Genomic DNA, 17,226 nt, shown 5'->3' on the forward strand with positions numbered 1-17,226 from the left:
AAAATACTGTTGCTGTGGCATTGTGTCAATATAAACTAGCAGTAATATGCAACATGGGAAAGATATGTCACGCTCTATTAATACTGATAGCAAGATAAGGCCTCCTATTGTTTAGGTGACAAAAGTAAAGGAGGCCATATATTGAATTTAGCAGACTCTATCCATTACTTAGTAAAAGCAGCAGGTATAACGTGTCTCCCGTGTGGGCTTCTTCATTTTTCTTGATGGGTATTCAGAAAGGCGGCTAAACTGGTGCTAGTTTGAGACAGTCTTGTGATGTTTGATCTCTTATGCTAAACAATAGAGTCTGCTTAAACCCAATTTAATATTGGCCTTTTCCATGACATGGGCTGCGCAGCTTTTTGTATTCCCTATGAATAATTAAAGTCAGTTTACCACACTGAAAAAAAACCCAGCTTGTAACCCTTTAACCTGCTACATCCATGTCAAATGTTTGCTTTGAAAACAGTTTTTTAAACAAAAAAAGTCTGAACTCTTGAAATCCTGCAAACTGCCTTTATCTTTTTGGGGAGGGGGAAGGTGTATTTAGGTATATATTTCCTTTAACAATAAAGTTTTTATAAAAATCTGCCTTGGTTTGCTGAACAAAAATATAATGGAAGAACTATGCCATGTCTTCTGTCTGTGTTATGCTACAGAGTCACAATTTTTGAAATGGCTGTTTTATTCAGATGGTAAGGTAAACAGCCAGTAAGCTCAACAGCTGGCTGTGGAAGATCTATGTCAGCTGCAGATAAGACCAAAAACATATAGATATAACACTACATTTACTTAATGCAAGGAGTGTTTAGTTTGGTTTTTTTTAAAGGATTACAAAAACCCTTACACATTTATGTAAGTGGACAGTAGATATTACTGGGATTTGCAGCGGGAACTGGTAATGCTCCCCCCTCCGCCCCCCAGCTGTTAACATATTAAAAGTCAAACTGCAGAGTTTGAGCGCTAAAACTCAGACTGGAGAGTTTAAGCACTAAATATACCTGTGCATAAGAGCAGGCCAAAAGAGGCTTTTTCAAAAATATATGCTTTTTTTTTTTTCTGTATTTAGAACCTGCTTTCTACTTCGGTACCACTGAGTATCGAGCTGATGAAAGTGCTGGTTATGTGGACATCCATGTCCGGAGGACTGGAACAGATCTGTCCAAAGCAGCTTTTGTCACGGTGTGTTCCAGAAAAACAGAACCAGTGTCAGCAGAGGGTGAGTTACTCATATAAGCATTGCTCAGGTTGCTTTTGAGTATGTGAGCGTGAAAATGGGCTATCTGGCATTCACTCTTATTTATCTTCAGTGTATATATGGGATGGAAAAGTTAAGTAAAAGACATCAGAAGTGGATTTATCAGGTAGAAAACATGATATTTGTGTCCCAGTTGTGTATGGCAAGGACAGCTCAGGTAAGCTCACTGACTTTCTGATGGAGATGGCAGAATGGATATGAATAAAATGATCGTTAATTTACTCACACCTTAACTGATGGCAGACATTGGGAAGAATGGAGTGAGAGAGAGAGGGTATCATCTTTATAGCACTGTGTTTCCCTGGAATAAACCTGAATTTACAGTGTAAGTCTGCAGTTGCCCTGAAATGATGCTACCAGTGCATTAGCCAGGGAAGCTTTCTTTATCTACAAGAGCTGGTGTATCTGAGGTTTTAGGATCTCTCAGTTACTGTGGAGACAAATTCCGGAAGGCACAACCAGTGTGACCTCCAAGGATTTTCTCTGTCCAACAATGACCCAAAATACCCAAAATCTGGTGACTGGCTCTGTAAAACCCAGTCCCAAAGAAAAGTCATTTCCCTATCAGACTTTGGGAATACTTAGGCTGGCCAAAATTTTGAAGTGCTCTTTAAATATGTTGCTTCACTTGCTAGCTGCTAAATTGATTTTAAAGAGCGGTTACAGGTGCTGGCTGTCAAGGAAATCAGTTGCATTAGTGAGAATTTCTCTGTTCAGCCCAATAAATTGATGACACGCTGGGAAGAGATAGATAAGGCTTCAGAAATTTTCATATTAATCAAGCTGAAAGCAAAATTTTCTTTTTTAATATGTATGTGATAGATGATCAGATTTGCTACCAAAATAACAAAGAATTACAGCTGCTAGTAATGCAGCATGTATGATTGAAGGGACAGTTAATTAACTTATAATGTACATAAATGAAAACAGAATTCAACTACGGTTACTGAAAAACAGGGAAGCGGTTAGCAAAATAGACAATGTATGTGATGAATATGTGAGGACTCACTGTTCAGGTGAAGAAATATGATTGGATCCTACAGAATTTTCTGTGTTGTGTATAAAGTAGCGAACTAATGTTGCATTTCCAATCTTGTATTTATAGTTTTTTTAAAACAAATAACTTCTGTTAAAGCCTAGTTATGAGATTTGGAAAAATATGCTTTTCACTAAATCTTCGCCTAATGTCAAATATTTACAGGGTTTTGCACACAAAAAATATTAATATAGTTGTATACGAAATGCCTATGGACACAATATTTGATTAAGGAAAGAACAAAACCTGTGCAAGAATTGTAGTTCTTCATGATGCACAGAGCTGACCAGGGAGGTCAGCTTTTACGCAGGTAAGTGTTCCTTGCCTCTAATCCAGAGGCTTTGTAAAGTTGCGTAAAAGAAAAAGGCACAGTTGCTTTTAAGTATGTAGACTTCAACGTACGGTGACAAAGAAGGGAAAGAATAGCTGTCATTACAAGCAACAAGCAGAACATTTAAAAGGGGATAGGGAGGAACACTCTGGTTAAAAAGAATGCAAAATTATGAAAATAGAATCTCAGTGAAACAATGGGGCACGAGCAGAAGGAAGAAGTGAAGTCATTTTACATCTTCCAGTTTAGGTTTAATAGTCTCATACACACACACACACACACACAAGTCATTCTAGGTGTTTTCATGTGCACTCAGTCTGCCTGCTTCTTCTAGGGATGAGACAGTGGTAAGAGCATGATTTTCAAGTTCAGTGATCTAGCCTAGTGCAAGACGCTTTTTCTTAGGGTGCAGGAGGAATTATTCTGGGACAAACATCTGCTCCTTTAAGATAAATAGCTAAATAAAACCTCATGTATGTAGTCCAGAATTGAGCAAAAGGGTTAAATTGCTGTGGACATCAGGTCTGTTGTGTGTTGTGGAGGCCATAGCCTGTTAATCTGCAGTTAGAAGGATCTTCAACAAGTTTTAATTCAGCTGATGGCATAAAGAGTAAATAGTGATCCAGATATATATATATTTGTGTGTGTGTGTCTGTGTTGCACTGTGTGTTCATTGTTCCCAAATTTATTTGCACGTGACAAAATTCTAAATTAAATTTTCTCTGGGAAAGCAATAGAAACTGCTGCAAACACAGTTCACAAACCTACAAGTGAATGTTAACATATAGTAGTAACTGACCATACAAGTCTTGTTGCTTCCCAAACAACTGGGGTTGATTATGTGGGTATCAGCCGCAACCTGGATTTTACACCAGGAGTCAACACACAAGTGTTTCATGTGATCATCCTTGTTGATTTGGGCCAGCCTGTTCTGGAAGGTCTGGAGAAGTTTGAACTAGTTCTCTGTGTGCCCACGAATGCAGTGCTTGGAAAGCCTAGCAAAACTACTGCCTTTATCAATGACACTGTCACTGACTGTAAGTATGAAGGGGGTGGAAGAGAGTTTTTCCAAAGGGTTTTCCTTTTAGTGCTTTAAGTGCACTTAGAAGGTGGAAGATCTCTTTTGGCAGTAGCATAAATTAGTATGTGTATAAGCCCTGTAATATATCTTTTACCCCAACAACATTATAAAGATTAACAGCTGTGTGCTACACCTGAAGTTGGAACATAGGACTATAGTGCAGGTTCTTTACTCTGAATTCTCTTCCTTCTCATTATGTACCTGAAGATACTGTTTTGGACAACTTAACACAATAGTGGAACTGTGCCATGAGCTAAAAGTACATTTGTTTATGCCTGGTGCATTAAGGCTATTTGTTTGAATTTTAAAGGTAGAGGAGCCATAGGGATTAAATTTTTTTCCACCTGGTAGTTATCTGAACACCAAAAATTGTAGGGAGCTAAGTTTTTCAAATAATTACGTAGATTGCTATTGCATGAAACTGTAACTGTAGGGAAGCATTAAGGGGAAAAAAATGTAGGTGTAAAACTGTAGCAGTAAACAATACTCAACACAGCGCCATTTACAAGTTCTCCAGCACTGCTAAGTAAACCGAGCTGACTCCCAGCAGTCTCAGGTTTCTGCAAATTCACTGCACTTCAAAGATTTAAAGAAGCTATATGGTTTTAGAAAGCTCGTTCTCAAACAGAACTTTGAAGAGCAGTTACAGTTTCACTCTAAAATATTTACTTGTTCAAGTCAGTGCAAATACTGACTTCATTGGAGATGGACTTGTGGTCATCACCCTTTTTTGCCCTTGTGGTACCGTGCACCTACTTCCTCTCTGCATCAAAGGTAAAAGAAACTGCTTTGTGAAAAATAATCCCAGAGCTCTGAAGTGGCTCAAATGCTATTTTTAAAGAAATCACCAAGTCTTAGCTACTGTGAGAAGACTGGTGACAGCATTAGTACTGAGTTGGCAATCAGTTGCTGTAGACCAGGAAAGTGTTTGAGTTCATCTAGATTCAGAATCTGTGTTTAAAAAGCATGTGTAAATCTGAACCTTCTTCAGTTTATTGTACAAAGCTAGCAAATACAATGGGAAGTTAAAGAAAATTACTTTTTTTTTTTAGGAATGCCGTTAATATTTTCTGCCCGTGTGTGGGTCCTTTTCACTTTGCATAACATGTTCTGTTGTCAGTACCCAAAGTCCAGTTTAAAGAAGCAGCGTACATGGCAAACGGAAAAGATGAACAGCTGGTGGCCCTCATTTATTGAAGCGGTGACATTAACCATAAATTCACAGTGTATTGCTATTCTCGCCAGGGTTCTGCCCAAGTTATGATGGACTACAAGGAGAGGCCAAATACAGATGAGCCTCTGGTGGTGCTTCTCCCAGGTAAGCTTTTCCCTTTGGAATTAGAAAAGAATGTGCGACTTTTGTCTGACAAATAACCTGATGGTAAATAGGAGCAAGACCTGCAGGACCTTCAGGGAGTTGTTATGCCAGTTGAGCTTCCATGGATGAAAAATTCAGCACAGGACTACTTAACAAATAGTTTTGTCACTATGACAGCAGCACTTTCAAAGGTTTTTATGGCTGAAATTGGACAATAAAGAACTCAATAATATTAAACATCCTCTGCCATGCTTTTGAGCATAGCACTTGTTCATGCAAATAAGCAGGAATAATACTGATGCAGTGCCTTCAGCAGAGGAGAATCAGAGCAGCGGGTTCCTTGCCGTACAACACCCTGCTGAATGCTGCAAGGAATGCTGCCTAGTTTCCACTGTGGCAGAGTCATGGGATTTTTCCTTAGCAGAGGTTGACTCAAACACAACAAAAAAAGTCAGGCGTGCCCATCAGCACTAGTCTCTGCTTCCGTGTCCTTGAGACTCTTTTCTATGATAAGCCTGAAAAGAGCATGGGGTTTGGTTTTGTTTTGGTTTTAACCTGATCTTTTGTACTCCTATGAATATGTCTTGTTCTTGCTTCGTACCTTTCTGCAGGAGAAACCGAGAAGCCCTGTGTGGTAAATCTAGAGGACGATGTCATTTTTGAGGAGGAGGAGGAATTCAGATTGGTGCTTGGGGATGCCAAAAAGTGATTCCACATTTGATGCTTCCACTGGGGACCAGGAAGAGACTGTGGTCAAGATTAAGGACGAAGAAGACAGTGAGTTTTATGTTACTTTTTGATTATATATGTAGCTGCAAATGGGAAAATGGGGCTAATTCTATTTACTGTTTGGTTCAACAGTTTTCAAAGTACCCAGTACCAAGTTTTTAAAAAAACTGTCAGCTATTTAATCTTTATGTTTTGAATTTGCACCCTTTTAATCTCTTCTGAACGCATCACTGGCTTTGCCTTTTGTGGGATAATGAGAAGAGAAATTATATTGTTTATTTCCATTCCATGCATTGCTCTATATGTGCTGCTTTCATGAGAGTATCATAAATTTGACTAAGTTGAAGGAATCATGGATGCCTTGGGTCAAATTCACACACGCACACACAAGAAAAATAACATAGTATAACTGATAATGCTGTAAAATGGACTCCTTACAAGCTGTAAAGTCATTTAAGAAAATGCCTTTGACAAAGCATTAGTATAAATAACTTATAAAAGTAACTGCTTTCTTCAAAAGCTAAACCTATTTTATGTCTGTTCTGCTCCAGATTCTACTAAAGCAAACACCAGGGACCAGGTATTCTCCTTTTATTAATAGCTACACACTTCTACCTGAATTCCAGTTTCCAGGATATTTCACTTTGATCATTCCAGACAGCAATCAATATACCAAGTAAATTAATAGCCAGACAATCACTTTGAATTCTGAGGTTTGTTATGACTTTCTAATTTCCTTTGGACTATCTGCTCTCAGATAAGGTATTTGCACTTGGCCTAGTTGACATGAGTAAAGTTTTTCTTTTTTTTCCTTTTTTTTTCTTTTTTTTAAATGTTCAGATTTCTGTTGTTGGTTTGTTTTGTTGGGTTTTTTTCCCCTCATCTAGAAACATTGATTAAAATCTTTGAAATAAAACACAGCATTCAGGAGCCTCAGGAACCTGGAGAAATTGTACTAGTAAGAATCCATCTTCCATGCCACAGTGATAGCTCCAAAGTATCTGTTGCCAGAGTGCACACTGAGAATGGCTCAGCCGCCTCAGGGGAAGACTCCAATCCAATGTCAGCAGGTAAGGGCTTCACTGGGTGCAGGGATGGGAAACATTAGTTTGGGAAGTGCCTTCCTGCAAATGAGCGCTGGACAGGGTGCTGAATTCTTGTATTGATAATCAAAAGGTAAATACTGTATTTTAGACTAGGAGTTCCTGCTTCACTTTGTGTGTTTTGGAATAGGAGACTTAAGTATTGTCTATTTTTGTTTTTCTCCAAGTTAATTGTGGAACCTCTAAGGGACTGTGTTAGTATGGGATTGCGGGTGAGATTCTGTTTGCTCTGGGCTACTTTGAATTTCCTGACCTGGAATGCAAACTCAGGGCTGCTTCATAAGCATGAAAGTTCAGCCTAGTTCGGGTTGTTATCTGCCCGAGTCATGTGTTTGAGCAGAATTTTGTTCTTGAGCTTTGCCTTCAGGTCCCCTGAGATGGCAGAGGATTAGGATACTGTTATGATAGACAGCTTAAGAAGATACGGGAATATGTTCAAATTCCTGGTTCTGCTATTTTGAGGAAGTTGTCTAGATTTATTCTGCTTTCATCATCCTGCAGTATGGAAGAGAGATCTGTCCTAAGTGCTTATTTGCCAGTGGTGGGATGCTTTCCATAGAAAAGCCCACTCCTGGGAGCTGGCACCGCGGTCGCCCATCTCCCAGGAAAGAGTCCAAGCCTCAAGGTTGCAGACCCATATTCTCTTTCTTGTGACCCACTGCATCTGGATTTTGTTTTCCTAACAGTGACATGGTTTTGATGGAGTGTTGCCCTCACAGGAACAATTATAGCCTGGTGGTGATGCAAACTCCCTAGAGGAGTAACTCTTCTACAGTGTCTCCCAGGGAGGTATGACCTTGAATACAATTAGAGTAAAAATGAACACAGAGGATCTCTCATTCCTTGAGTGTTTGTGCTATTGACTAAGGGCTAATGTCAGAAAAATGGGTACCACTTCCTCCTGATCTTTAGCAAGACGTTACAATCCCCACTTGGTTTCTGGAGGAAGGACCATAGATGCCCACTTCTAATAGGCTGTTCTTATCTTGGGATTTCACATAGACGAACATGTCTGCTAAAGACCTGGTGCCAAGTACGTTGACTTTTCAGTTCAAAGTTGGATCCTGTTTAAATATGCATAGCAAATGGAGCCTAAGACAGTATCCATGCTGGTATGGTAATGTACCTGGGCCCATTCCTTGGCATGCAGACCCACTCTGTGGAACTTTTTTTGCCACTAAAGCAGGATCTCTGCATGAAAACTGCCTCCCAGGCCCACACAAATTCTGAACTGTGTTCAGGAATTGTTTGGAAGAAAGCTTAGTTGGCTTGGTGCAAAATCGTGTCAGGATGTTATGTTTTTATATTAATTTAAGTCTTCCAACAAGTTATCAATATCAACTTGTATTTATTTTTTCTGTCCAGCAAAGTTGGTTAGTTTTACTTGGTTGTTGTGCTGAAGAACAGATGCTAACAGCTCAGTCTACTAGTACATTTTACTTAGAGCAAAAACATGTTATTGCAAACTGAATACGTTACTTGAACACAAAGAAAACAATTGTTTGGCTCTTGATTTTGCATTAATTTGTTGGTTTGTTTTTTTAATCAGATATTGAATTCAGAGAAGGAGAGACCGAGCATTTTGTTGAAGTAGAGATTCTGTATGATGGCATAAGAGAAATGAGAGAAGCGTTTATTGTCCACCTGAAAGCTGATGAGAACATGATGGCAGAGACACAGGTAACCACTGTGTACAGCAAAAGTTACCATTTGTAATGATATGTTTTTTATTTGTATAAAAATCTCTAAAAAACCCCATGTACTCACAGCATGCATGACAGCCTGGTATTCGTACAGTCCTGTGGTTAGTTTGGTGCATGCCTATCTAAATACTGGTATACATTAGCTGTAAATCCACACAGTTTAAACAAAGTCTAGAAGCACTGAGTTACAAATTTTATGTGTGACCCACTATATGCTTCACAGAAAGTCTGGCAGTGGTGAGTGCCCTTGTTCTTTCCAAGTTATTGGTATGCATCTCAGGAAAGTGTAGTGCACTAACTGGTTTGTAGAAACCTCTTCTGACATTTCCCATTACATCAAAAGATTTAAAAATGTAGAAAAAGAAAGCAAGAAGCTGCGATTGGCAGGTTTTGTTTGTTTTAATAGTGCCTCTGGCTGCTAGAGACCCAGTACATCAGAGAGGCTGTGTTGGTCGCCCTCTAAACATGTGTGGAGAGATGTGGCAGCTGCAGCCATGCTGTGGTGCTCTGATCAGTGCTCTGCCTCACTTCGTGTGCCCAAGTACAGCTCCATGAGGCCTTCTCACCTGGTCCCATGGCAGGAGGTCTGTGGGCAGGGAGGAAGGCACGAATGGGGACAGATGGGCATAGATTCACCTCTCATTTCTTCCTTTATTTCGGTGAAGCAAAGGAAAGCACAACAAGTGTTAGAGCTACTACTGTTCTGAAGAACACTGCCTGCCATTTTGGGCTATATTTAAAATCTAATTTGACTCAAACACTGGCAACTTCTTACTTCAATACTATGTACAGTAAATTACTACATGCAGAGAAACTCTGCCCCTGGGATCCATTACATCATGCGTATTATACCCTGGTAAATTTGTAGGCCACTGTTTTAAAAACAACTTCAGTTGGTAAAAGCCTAAATTGGCTGTCAAGTGAGATCAAATTGATGTGCAGGCTGAAGCTACTACATGGTCTCTGGAATTAGTTTAGGAGAGTTTGGGGGTTTGTTCTTGTATTTTATGTTTGTGGCAAGGTTTTCGGGGGGCAGATGAGTCAGGAGTAAAGTTGAGCATGAGAAAACGAGGAGGAAAGGTGGTCTTTCAATTTCCTTACTACCCAGATCTACTTTAATTGGTGACAAATTAAATTAATTTTCCTCAAGTTGAGTGTGTTTTGCCCATTAGAGTAATTGGTAAGCAATCTCCCTGTCTTTAGCTGGACCCACAAGCTTTCTCACCCCATTTCCTCCTCCGGCTGTGCTGAAGATGGGGAGTGAGTGAGCGAGCAACTGGGTGGGTGTTTGACTGTTTGCCATGGCTAACTTCTTTTTAAAGAAAAATTGGAATATTTTTATTTCCATTTTCCTAGTGTTTGGGGAATTAATTCTTCCTTAATTTTTAGCTAGTTGCTGGTGAACAGGTTTTAAGTGGAAAAACTTTAAAAACCACCAAGGAGTGAATCTTCCTTAATACAAGTCACCATTTTATCGAAGAATTCCAGCTAAAACCAGAATGAGCTTGGTGGCAGGAATAAAGTTGTGGGCACTACCTCTCCTTCTCCCTTCATTCCTTAGTTTTTCTCTCTCTCAACTCAGATGAGTAAAGCTGTTGTGTGCATTGAAGAAATGGACAGCGTTGCAGATGTGACGTATCCAGCTGTGCCCCAGGTTGTCTCACTTCTGACGTATGATGATGCTGCTCCAACTGGCTATCTTGTCTGTGTAACAGTATGGCTTGTTTCTGCGTGCTTTTGCCCAGCTTAGTCATTCCATGCTCTGGACCGTGTGAGAAAATTGAAAAAGTACTCAATTCTAGAAAAAGACAACTGAAAGCTGTGGGCTGTTACTCTGTCAGAGGCACTTGTATCAGTCTTTGTGCTGACCTAACTCAGAGAGTGAGAGCTTCCAAGAGAGGGTCACTAACACCCCTAACCTGTGACAACTCTTTCTGCAGTGAGTGTTTCTTGCTGAGTTAAATGTGTCTTTGGTACTGGGCTCTGCTGTCAAACTAATAACCGGTTCCAGGGGATGACCAGCACACGTGGAATTAGGGTCAGAAAAAGAGAGATCTCTAAACCCAAAGCTGAACAGGCAGGAAGGTGGGGAAGAGATAAGTGCTGCCCAAAAAAGTCTGTGGCTGGGCCATGCAGAGCTTTCCAGAAACAGTGTGCGTCCTGGGCTTCGTGAGCAGAGCTCTGCCATCAGCAGCTGAGCAGCAGATTTTACCAAAGTTGACTAAACAGCCTCTGGTGCCAGCTGTCTGCCCCATCTGCAGGAGACTGCTCTCCCTGACAGAGCTGGCAGAGGGACACATACTTGTGTGCCTGCTGCTTCTGTGTAAAAACAGGTGTTTTAAACTGTTGATCAAGGATGATTTTGAGGAAAAAACAAAGATGATTAATTTTGCACTAGCAAAAAGCACACATGCATCTTCACTCCTGCTTGATTCTCTTGTGGGAGCAGCAACAGACTGCTGTGGGGCAGTTCATTGCCAGGGATGTATGAATTCAGGCCATTTATTTTATGTTTCTAACAGTTTCTGATTTTTTAAAGTGGTTTCACGCTGGCATTTTTCAAGCTAGGTTGTCTGAATTTTGGAGAACTGACTCTGATGTTGTCAAATAAGAGTTCAGTTTTCAGAGCTAGCACTAGCATTTTCCAGGTGTGCATGGTCATATGTGACACATGAATTGTAACAACTCACAACTGTCTGGGGTTTGTATTTTTTGTTGTTTGTTCTTGTTTTTAATTTAAAAAGCCCCATGGCATTTATTCATATCCCCTCAATTAAGGGGAAAATAGTGTGCCTGCATAAAGGTCTTATTTTGCTGATATGGTTTTAGTAATAAGCATGGTACTGTTAGAATAATGCTTAACAGTTTGCTTGCTGGAGGTGTAGGTAAGAATAGATAACCCCTTCTGTTCTGTGTAAATGCCAACCCATAGGCATGCAATCCCAAGTATTCAGACTATGACAAAACTGGGTCCATCTGCACCATGGAAAACATCAACGGTACTCTGACCCTGTACCGCTGGCTTGTCAGTGCTCCAAGTGGGAGTGACGGTGTCACCAGCCCAATGAGGGAAGTGAGCTCCAACACTTTTTTTATCAGCACCAAATCCATTTCCCTGGATGCTATATACTTCCAGGCAGGCTCCAGGCTTCAGTGTGCAGCTCGAGCTATGAATGCCAATGGTGATGCAGATCTGGAGCTGCCAAGTCCAATTTATACAGTAAACAGAGAGGAAGGTAAGTGGTTAATGATGGGAATTAGGTAGCCTTTCTTGGGAAAAGATGAGGTAGTGTTTGCAGCTGATGGTGCTCTGCTGTGTTTTGGTTTAGGACATTAGCGCTCATCTGTTGATTTTTTTTTTTCATACATGTATGGGACTGTTCCAGTGAAAGGCAAAAGCATCTTGTAACCGTCTCATCAGCTCTGGTATTTCAAGAGTTTGTGCCCATCATAGGTCATATGTAAAAGATTGGTGGGCGTATGGTGATAAAGAGATTTTTTGGGTTTTTTTACACCTAATTTGACTAGTGAGTAGAGCAGAACTTGACTTCCCCGATCTTGGGTCCTTTGCTTTTCTCAACATACATATTTCAAATACCCCTCTATTTCCATGTGTTTTCGGTTTAAACAGCACAGCTACTGACACTGAGAGCAGATTGTAGGTGTATTGAATTTGATGTTGTCTGCAGACTAAAGACAGTTAAAATACAGGTGCTGGAAAAGGGTGGGGGCATGGAATCCATGTGGAAATTCAGGTACTGCATGCATAGCTCTGCGGAGAACTTAGGCTATGCCTCAGAAGTTAGGGGGACATCCTAATTCTGGATTTAGCCCACATCCCTCAGGTTTCTTAACTGTGATCCATATCTAGATGTGTATGTGTAATCTGTTGCTTTTTCTCAGAAATTCAGACGAGGAAAATGCTTCTTTTTGCTCAGTTAGTGACTAGAACAGTTACTTGGGAGTTATTTTAAAGTCCTGTCCTGCCTAAATTAAAGCAGCAGCCTGACTTTATGGCATCTCAGGATTCAAAGGGCCAATGTGTTGGGTGCTAGGGGGTGACTCTGTCTCTTTAGACTAAAATGTTTCATTTAGGCTCTATAATGAAATACTCACTGGGTGAGAGAAGCAGTAGCTCGCCGACTGCACAAGTGGGTCACGCTGTGCTTCCTCAGCTCTCTCTTTTGTGCAGTTCCGTCCTTCTGCTACATCTCCTCTTCTGCATGGAGTCCTTCACCTCCATCTCCTCCAGCCGCAGCGCAAAACCCCTGGGTAGGACCAAACGATGTGGGAAGAACTGAGAGGGTTTTGTGTTACCAGGGTATTAGTGATGTTCCTGTTGTGTGGCAGTGGCCTGTCAACAAGACAAGGCTTGTGAATAGAGGCAGTATTTTTTGTCAAGATCACGGGTTGGAGAAGGAAGGGAAGCTTTTGGGCGTGTAATCCAGACTGAAATCCATCAAGGTTTTAGTCAGTTGTGTCCATGCTCCATGGCTGTAAAGTAGCTCCCTTGAGACTCCATCGTTAGGAAGTTAGGTAGTAGCCTGTGAAGTTTTCAAGGTTCCCTGAGGCTCCCAACTGTTAGATTTACAGGTCTAAAGTGTCCACTATGCATCATAGCTCCTCTGTGGATTTACCACTGTGCTCCTGAAGTGCCAGTTCTTTGTGTAATTTAATCAGAAATGATCTTTGCCTCAGTCTACAAAGGAAAAGAAAGAACCTGAAATACCTCTCCAGTGTAAGCGGTGGGCCCTGCAGAACGGCACAAACTGCCCCTATGTATTTTAGTTAGCTGTTGTCTGCAAGAATTTGGCTCCCCTCAGGCAGCCTGTTTTTTGTGGCAAGAACTAAGGTAGTGAACTACCCTGCCCTTCACCTCAGTAAGTGATGGCTGCCAAGGTAAATGCATCTCCCCATCTCCCCATTTCGAGGGATGAAGAACAAATCCTTCTCAGGAAGAGGTCAGTTTCCTTAGCTGCTGCTGGGCATTGAAGGGTTTCCATACTTCTGCTGTTGCCTCTCCAGAAAAGGACTTCTTGGCTGTAGGAGTTAGACCATGCAGCATGGGCAGAGCTGTGAGGAACTCCCTAATTAGTGTGTCGATGTTTCTGCATTTTTCTGACCTAGCTCTATGGACAGATATCTCTAAGCTGCTTAACACAGATACGACACAGTTTAGCATATATCTCACAACCTGTCTTTCTCCTTTGCTCAGGTTTTTGCCAACCTCACATCCCATGAGGTGTAGGAGCAGAACCTTTCTCAGCTAAAATTCGCTGCATGGGTCCAGATGATCCTCACCATCGCAATCTGATCCGACTAACAGTCACAATGCCCCATATGGATGGTAAGCATCAAGTGGTGAGAGTTAATTAACGCATGCTGCTTTGGACTTTTCCTCTCCCACAGGTTTGTCTCCACAGTTGTTTGCTGCATTGTGGCAGAACCAGGAATAATCCATGCTTATTGAACAACTTGCCAATTGCAAGGTTAATGTATGGATGAAACACTGGGCAACCTTAGCTCCTGTATTTCCAGACTCCAGCTCTAAAAATATGTTCACAAGCAGTTAATGAATACTTCATTTCCATTCAGGATGTTAATGGGTCATACAACATTTATGTTTTAGGAATGCTGCCAGTTATCTCCACGCGCCCCTTATCCAGCTTTGAGCTAATGCTTAGCCCAGATGGCACTCGTGTGGGACACCACAAGCGCTCCAACCTGCTGGACTATAGTGAGATCCAGACCAAACATGGGTTTATTACGGAGGAAACTAAGAACCCCAAAGTGATTGGAGAAACCTCACCTTACCAGTACAGCAGTGCTCTGCAGTCTGCCAAAACCTTGCATTTCTACCAGAACCTTAACCTTGAGGCTTGCCTTTGGGAGTTCAACAGTTACTACGATATGCCTGAGCTTCTGACGGATTGCAGTGGCTCCGTTGGCACAGATGGGCAGAGATGCGGCGCTGAAGTGCCTTCCTCTCTCAACAGGAGGCTTTGGAAGAACAAGTCCAGCAGAAAGTGTTACTGGGATTGTGTGAGGAAGGTTTTAGTCACTATGCAGGCAGTTCGATACGTGTTTCCTTAGCACAAATGTTTTTAGAAGTACAAATTTGTTCCTTTGCAATGTATTTCTGTGCACAGATGTGATTCATCTTCCTGGTAATCGAGCACAGCCTACTGCCTTGCAGTTGCTCCTAGTCTGGATTTTAGCTCTGCTTTTTTGACTCAGAGAGCTTTTCCAAACTGTGTACGTGCTTGTGCTACCACCCAGAGCCCGCATAGCAGCATATTCAAAAAAGAGGCTACAATTTTATTGCCTTATAGAAGTAAACCATATGTGTAAATTATGTTATTGACCCTGGAAGTATGTTCTAAGGCTACATAAAAAAATTCCTTTTCTTTAAAAAAAAAAACAAACACTTTTTTAATTAGAAGCTCTAGTTTAGGTTTACGGTATTTGGGCTTTATGCAGAGCTGTCAAGTAAGGTGAGATTTTATAAAGAGAAGCTTGGTTGATAGAGAACAAACAAACAAGTAATTTTCCTAAGTAAAAAAGGCTGTCATTCCAGGACTTTGATATAAATTACATCACCATCTATCACAGAGCAGGCACAGTGGCTCCCCTGTGCACAGTATCTGACAGCACATTGCATTTTCTTGGAAAATAACCCAATGCACAAGCGCCCTACAGCAATTGCACTTACATTGGAGGAAATTCCAGGGGGCTATAGAGCCTCTGTGCTGACTTCACCTTGAGTCGGCCTTGGCTCAGCAGCTTGACGCTTTCCCATTCCATAGATCACAGAATCGCAGGTTGAAAGGGACCTCAGGGATCATCTAGATGCTCAGCTGCTACCTTCTCAACTGATGCTCAGTGGACAAAGAGGATTTATTTACTAATTATCTGCTTGGCCACCCATTCTGGTTGCTTGTTAGTTGCTTGGTAGAGAGAGACCTCCTTAACTCAGACAATAGTTTTAAATTGCAGCGTGTCAGGGTGCCATAATCCATAGGGTTCAATCTATTGTAAAGATAGGTGTTACTTACAGGACTCTTTTCTAAATTTGTTTTTGATTTCTGAATGCCTAAGGAATCTGGTGGTTCTCCTCTGGAATTTTAGTTTAGGTCACCCTCAATTTTTATGGAGTTTGTTTTGAAGGTGCCTTTTTTTTTCTTTTTTTTTTAATTCCAAGGGAAGACAAAATCTTAGATGGTTCTTATTTTGGAGAGGTGTGAACCCTGTTATGTTAAACTGGCAAACATTTGAGGACACTATCAAGATATCAACACTATCAAGTGAGGCAATTTGCAGGACCTGAAATAACAGTGATGTCAGTAACAGATGTAAAATGTTTCTGTGCATTTTTTTTCTTTTTTTTGCTAAGTTTAAGAGTGCAGTTCATGAGAACTCAAGGTTAGCAGTTAAAGTAATTTTTTTTCAGGTTGCCAGCAGTAACCTGGTACCTTCATGTTTTTCAGGTCTTAAATCCAGTGCAGCCGTATGTAACTCTGTGGGTGCCTCTGTCTCCTACATCTTCCACTCCCCTGCTGCCGTTGGTGTCTGGCAACATTTTGATTTGCAGTCTGAACTGAGACTCACCTTTGTGTACGGCAGGGCTATCTTGTGGAAAGGCGGGATAGGCAGCCCTCCTGAATCAGAGCTCCCAGGTGAGCTGTTTCAGATGCTGTCATTTCTAAACTCCGTCCTATTCAACATTCTGATGACAGGAGACGTGGTCAATAATTCAATGCTTTTTACCCTCGAGAATCCCAAAAGCATGAACAGCACACTGACTCCCTCAGTTAAACCACCCATCCAAAGGATAATTATGTTTGTTTTCAATGCCATATGTTACTAAGCTAGATGTTTTGAAACTTCCCTCAATTGCATGCTGGTTTTAATCTATAAAAAATGGGATAAATTAGTGCACAGACCAACCCTAAAGCAGACGTTCTTATGGAGAGGTAGACTCCAGTGCTGAATTGGTACAGAGTTCCAGGGCAAGACAAGCACTTGCGTAGCCCTGTGCAGGGGAAGGGCCTGCAAAAGAGACCTTACTGGAGTGAGCAGCCTTGGTGTCCGTGTGACAGAAAGTCCCAAACCCCTTCTTTCTCCTGCCTGCACTCTGTTATATTAGCATATGTGGATATACTTCAGGTAAGTCAGGTCTTACATCAGCAAAAGGGAGGAAAAAAAAAACCTGCCTTGGTGGATTGAACCATTAGCAGGTGCATTTCTTCTGAAGCTGGTGGCTTTGGAGATCTGCCTCAAAACAATCCATGTAACAGGGTTTAGTGTCTCTGAAGAGCACCAGGGTTTTGGTGAAGTGTTTCAGATCTCCAGATGCAGAAAATATATGAAGAACCTTCCTTTAAAAATGGACTTGGGAAATGTTGGTGGTAAACTAAACTATTGTAGACTTGCAAAGACCTGATTTTCTGTTGCAGTTAGCTTGAGGAATGACTTGAATAGCATTTGGAGACCAAGGGCTCTGAATCTGAGACTTAACTTCCAGTGAACACACCAAACTTTTTAAAACCTCTTGGTATAATATTTCATCCTTCAGTCAATACATAAAAAATGACCTGATTTCCTCACCCACCCCCAGCCCCCAAAGTACTGGATACCTCAGAGGCCTTGTCAATGTCAGTCAGAGCC

At 41.2% G+C, this 17,226-nt stretch overlaps 1 protein-coding gene across 1 annotated transcript in view; it reads left to right on the forward strand.

Moving 5' to 3' along the window:
* Positions 1-17,226, forward strand: part of FREM3 (FRAS1 related extracellular matrix 3) — a 64,048-nt gene that overhangs the window by 40,809 nt on the left and 6,013 nt on the right. Inside the window, 14 exon segments of the mRNA XM_075090500.1 lie at positions 1,070-1,219; positions 3,453-3,662; positions 4,827-5,024; positions 5,636-5,712; positions 5,714-5,801; positions 6,641-6,823; positions 8,406-8,536; positions 10,142-10,273; positions 11,492-11,795; positions 13,775-13,906; positions 14,189-14,535; positions 16,047-16,086; positions 16,089-16,418; positions 16,794-16,849. Of these exon segments, the coding sequence (XP_074946601.1) occupies positions 1,070-1,219; positions 3,453-3,662; positions 4,827-5,024; positions 5,636-5,712; positions 5,714-5,801; positions 6,641-6,823; positions 8,406-8,536; positions 10,142-10,273; positions 11,492-11,795; positions 13,775-13,906; positions 14,189-14,535; positions 16,047-16,086; positions 16,089-16,418; positions 16,794-16,849 (2,378 nt within the window).

This window comes from Phalacrocorax aristotelis, chromosome 4 (genome assembly GCF_949628215.1).
Source record: "Phalacrocorax aristotelis chromosome 4, bGulAri2.1, whole genome shotgun sequence".
NCBI classification, from domain to species: domain Eukaryota; kingdom Metazoa; phylum Chordata; class Aves; order Suliformes; family Phalacrocoracidae; genus Phalacrocorax; species Phalacrocorax aristotelis.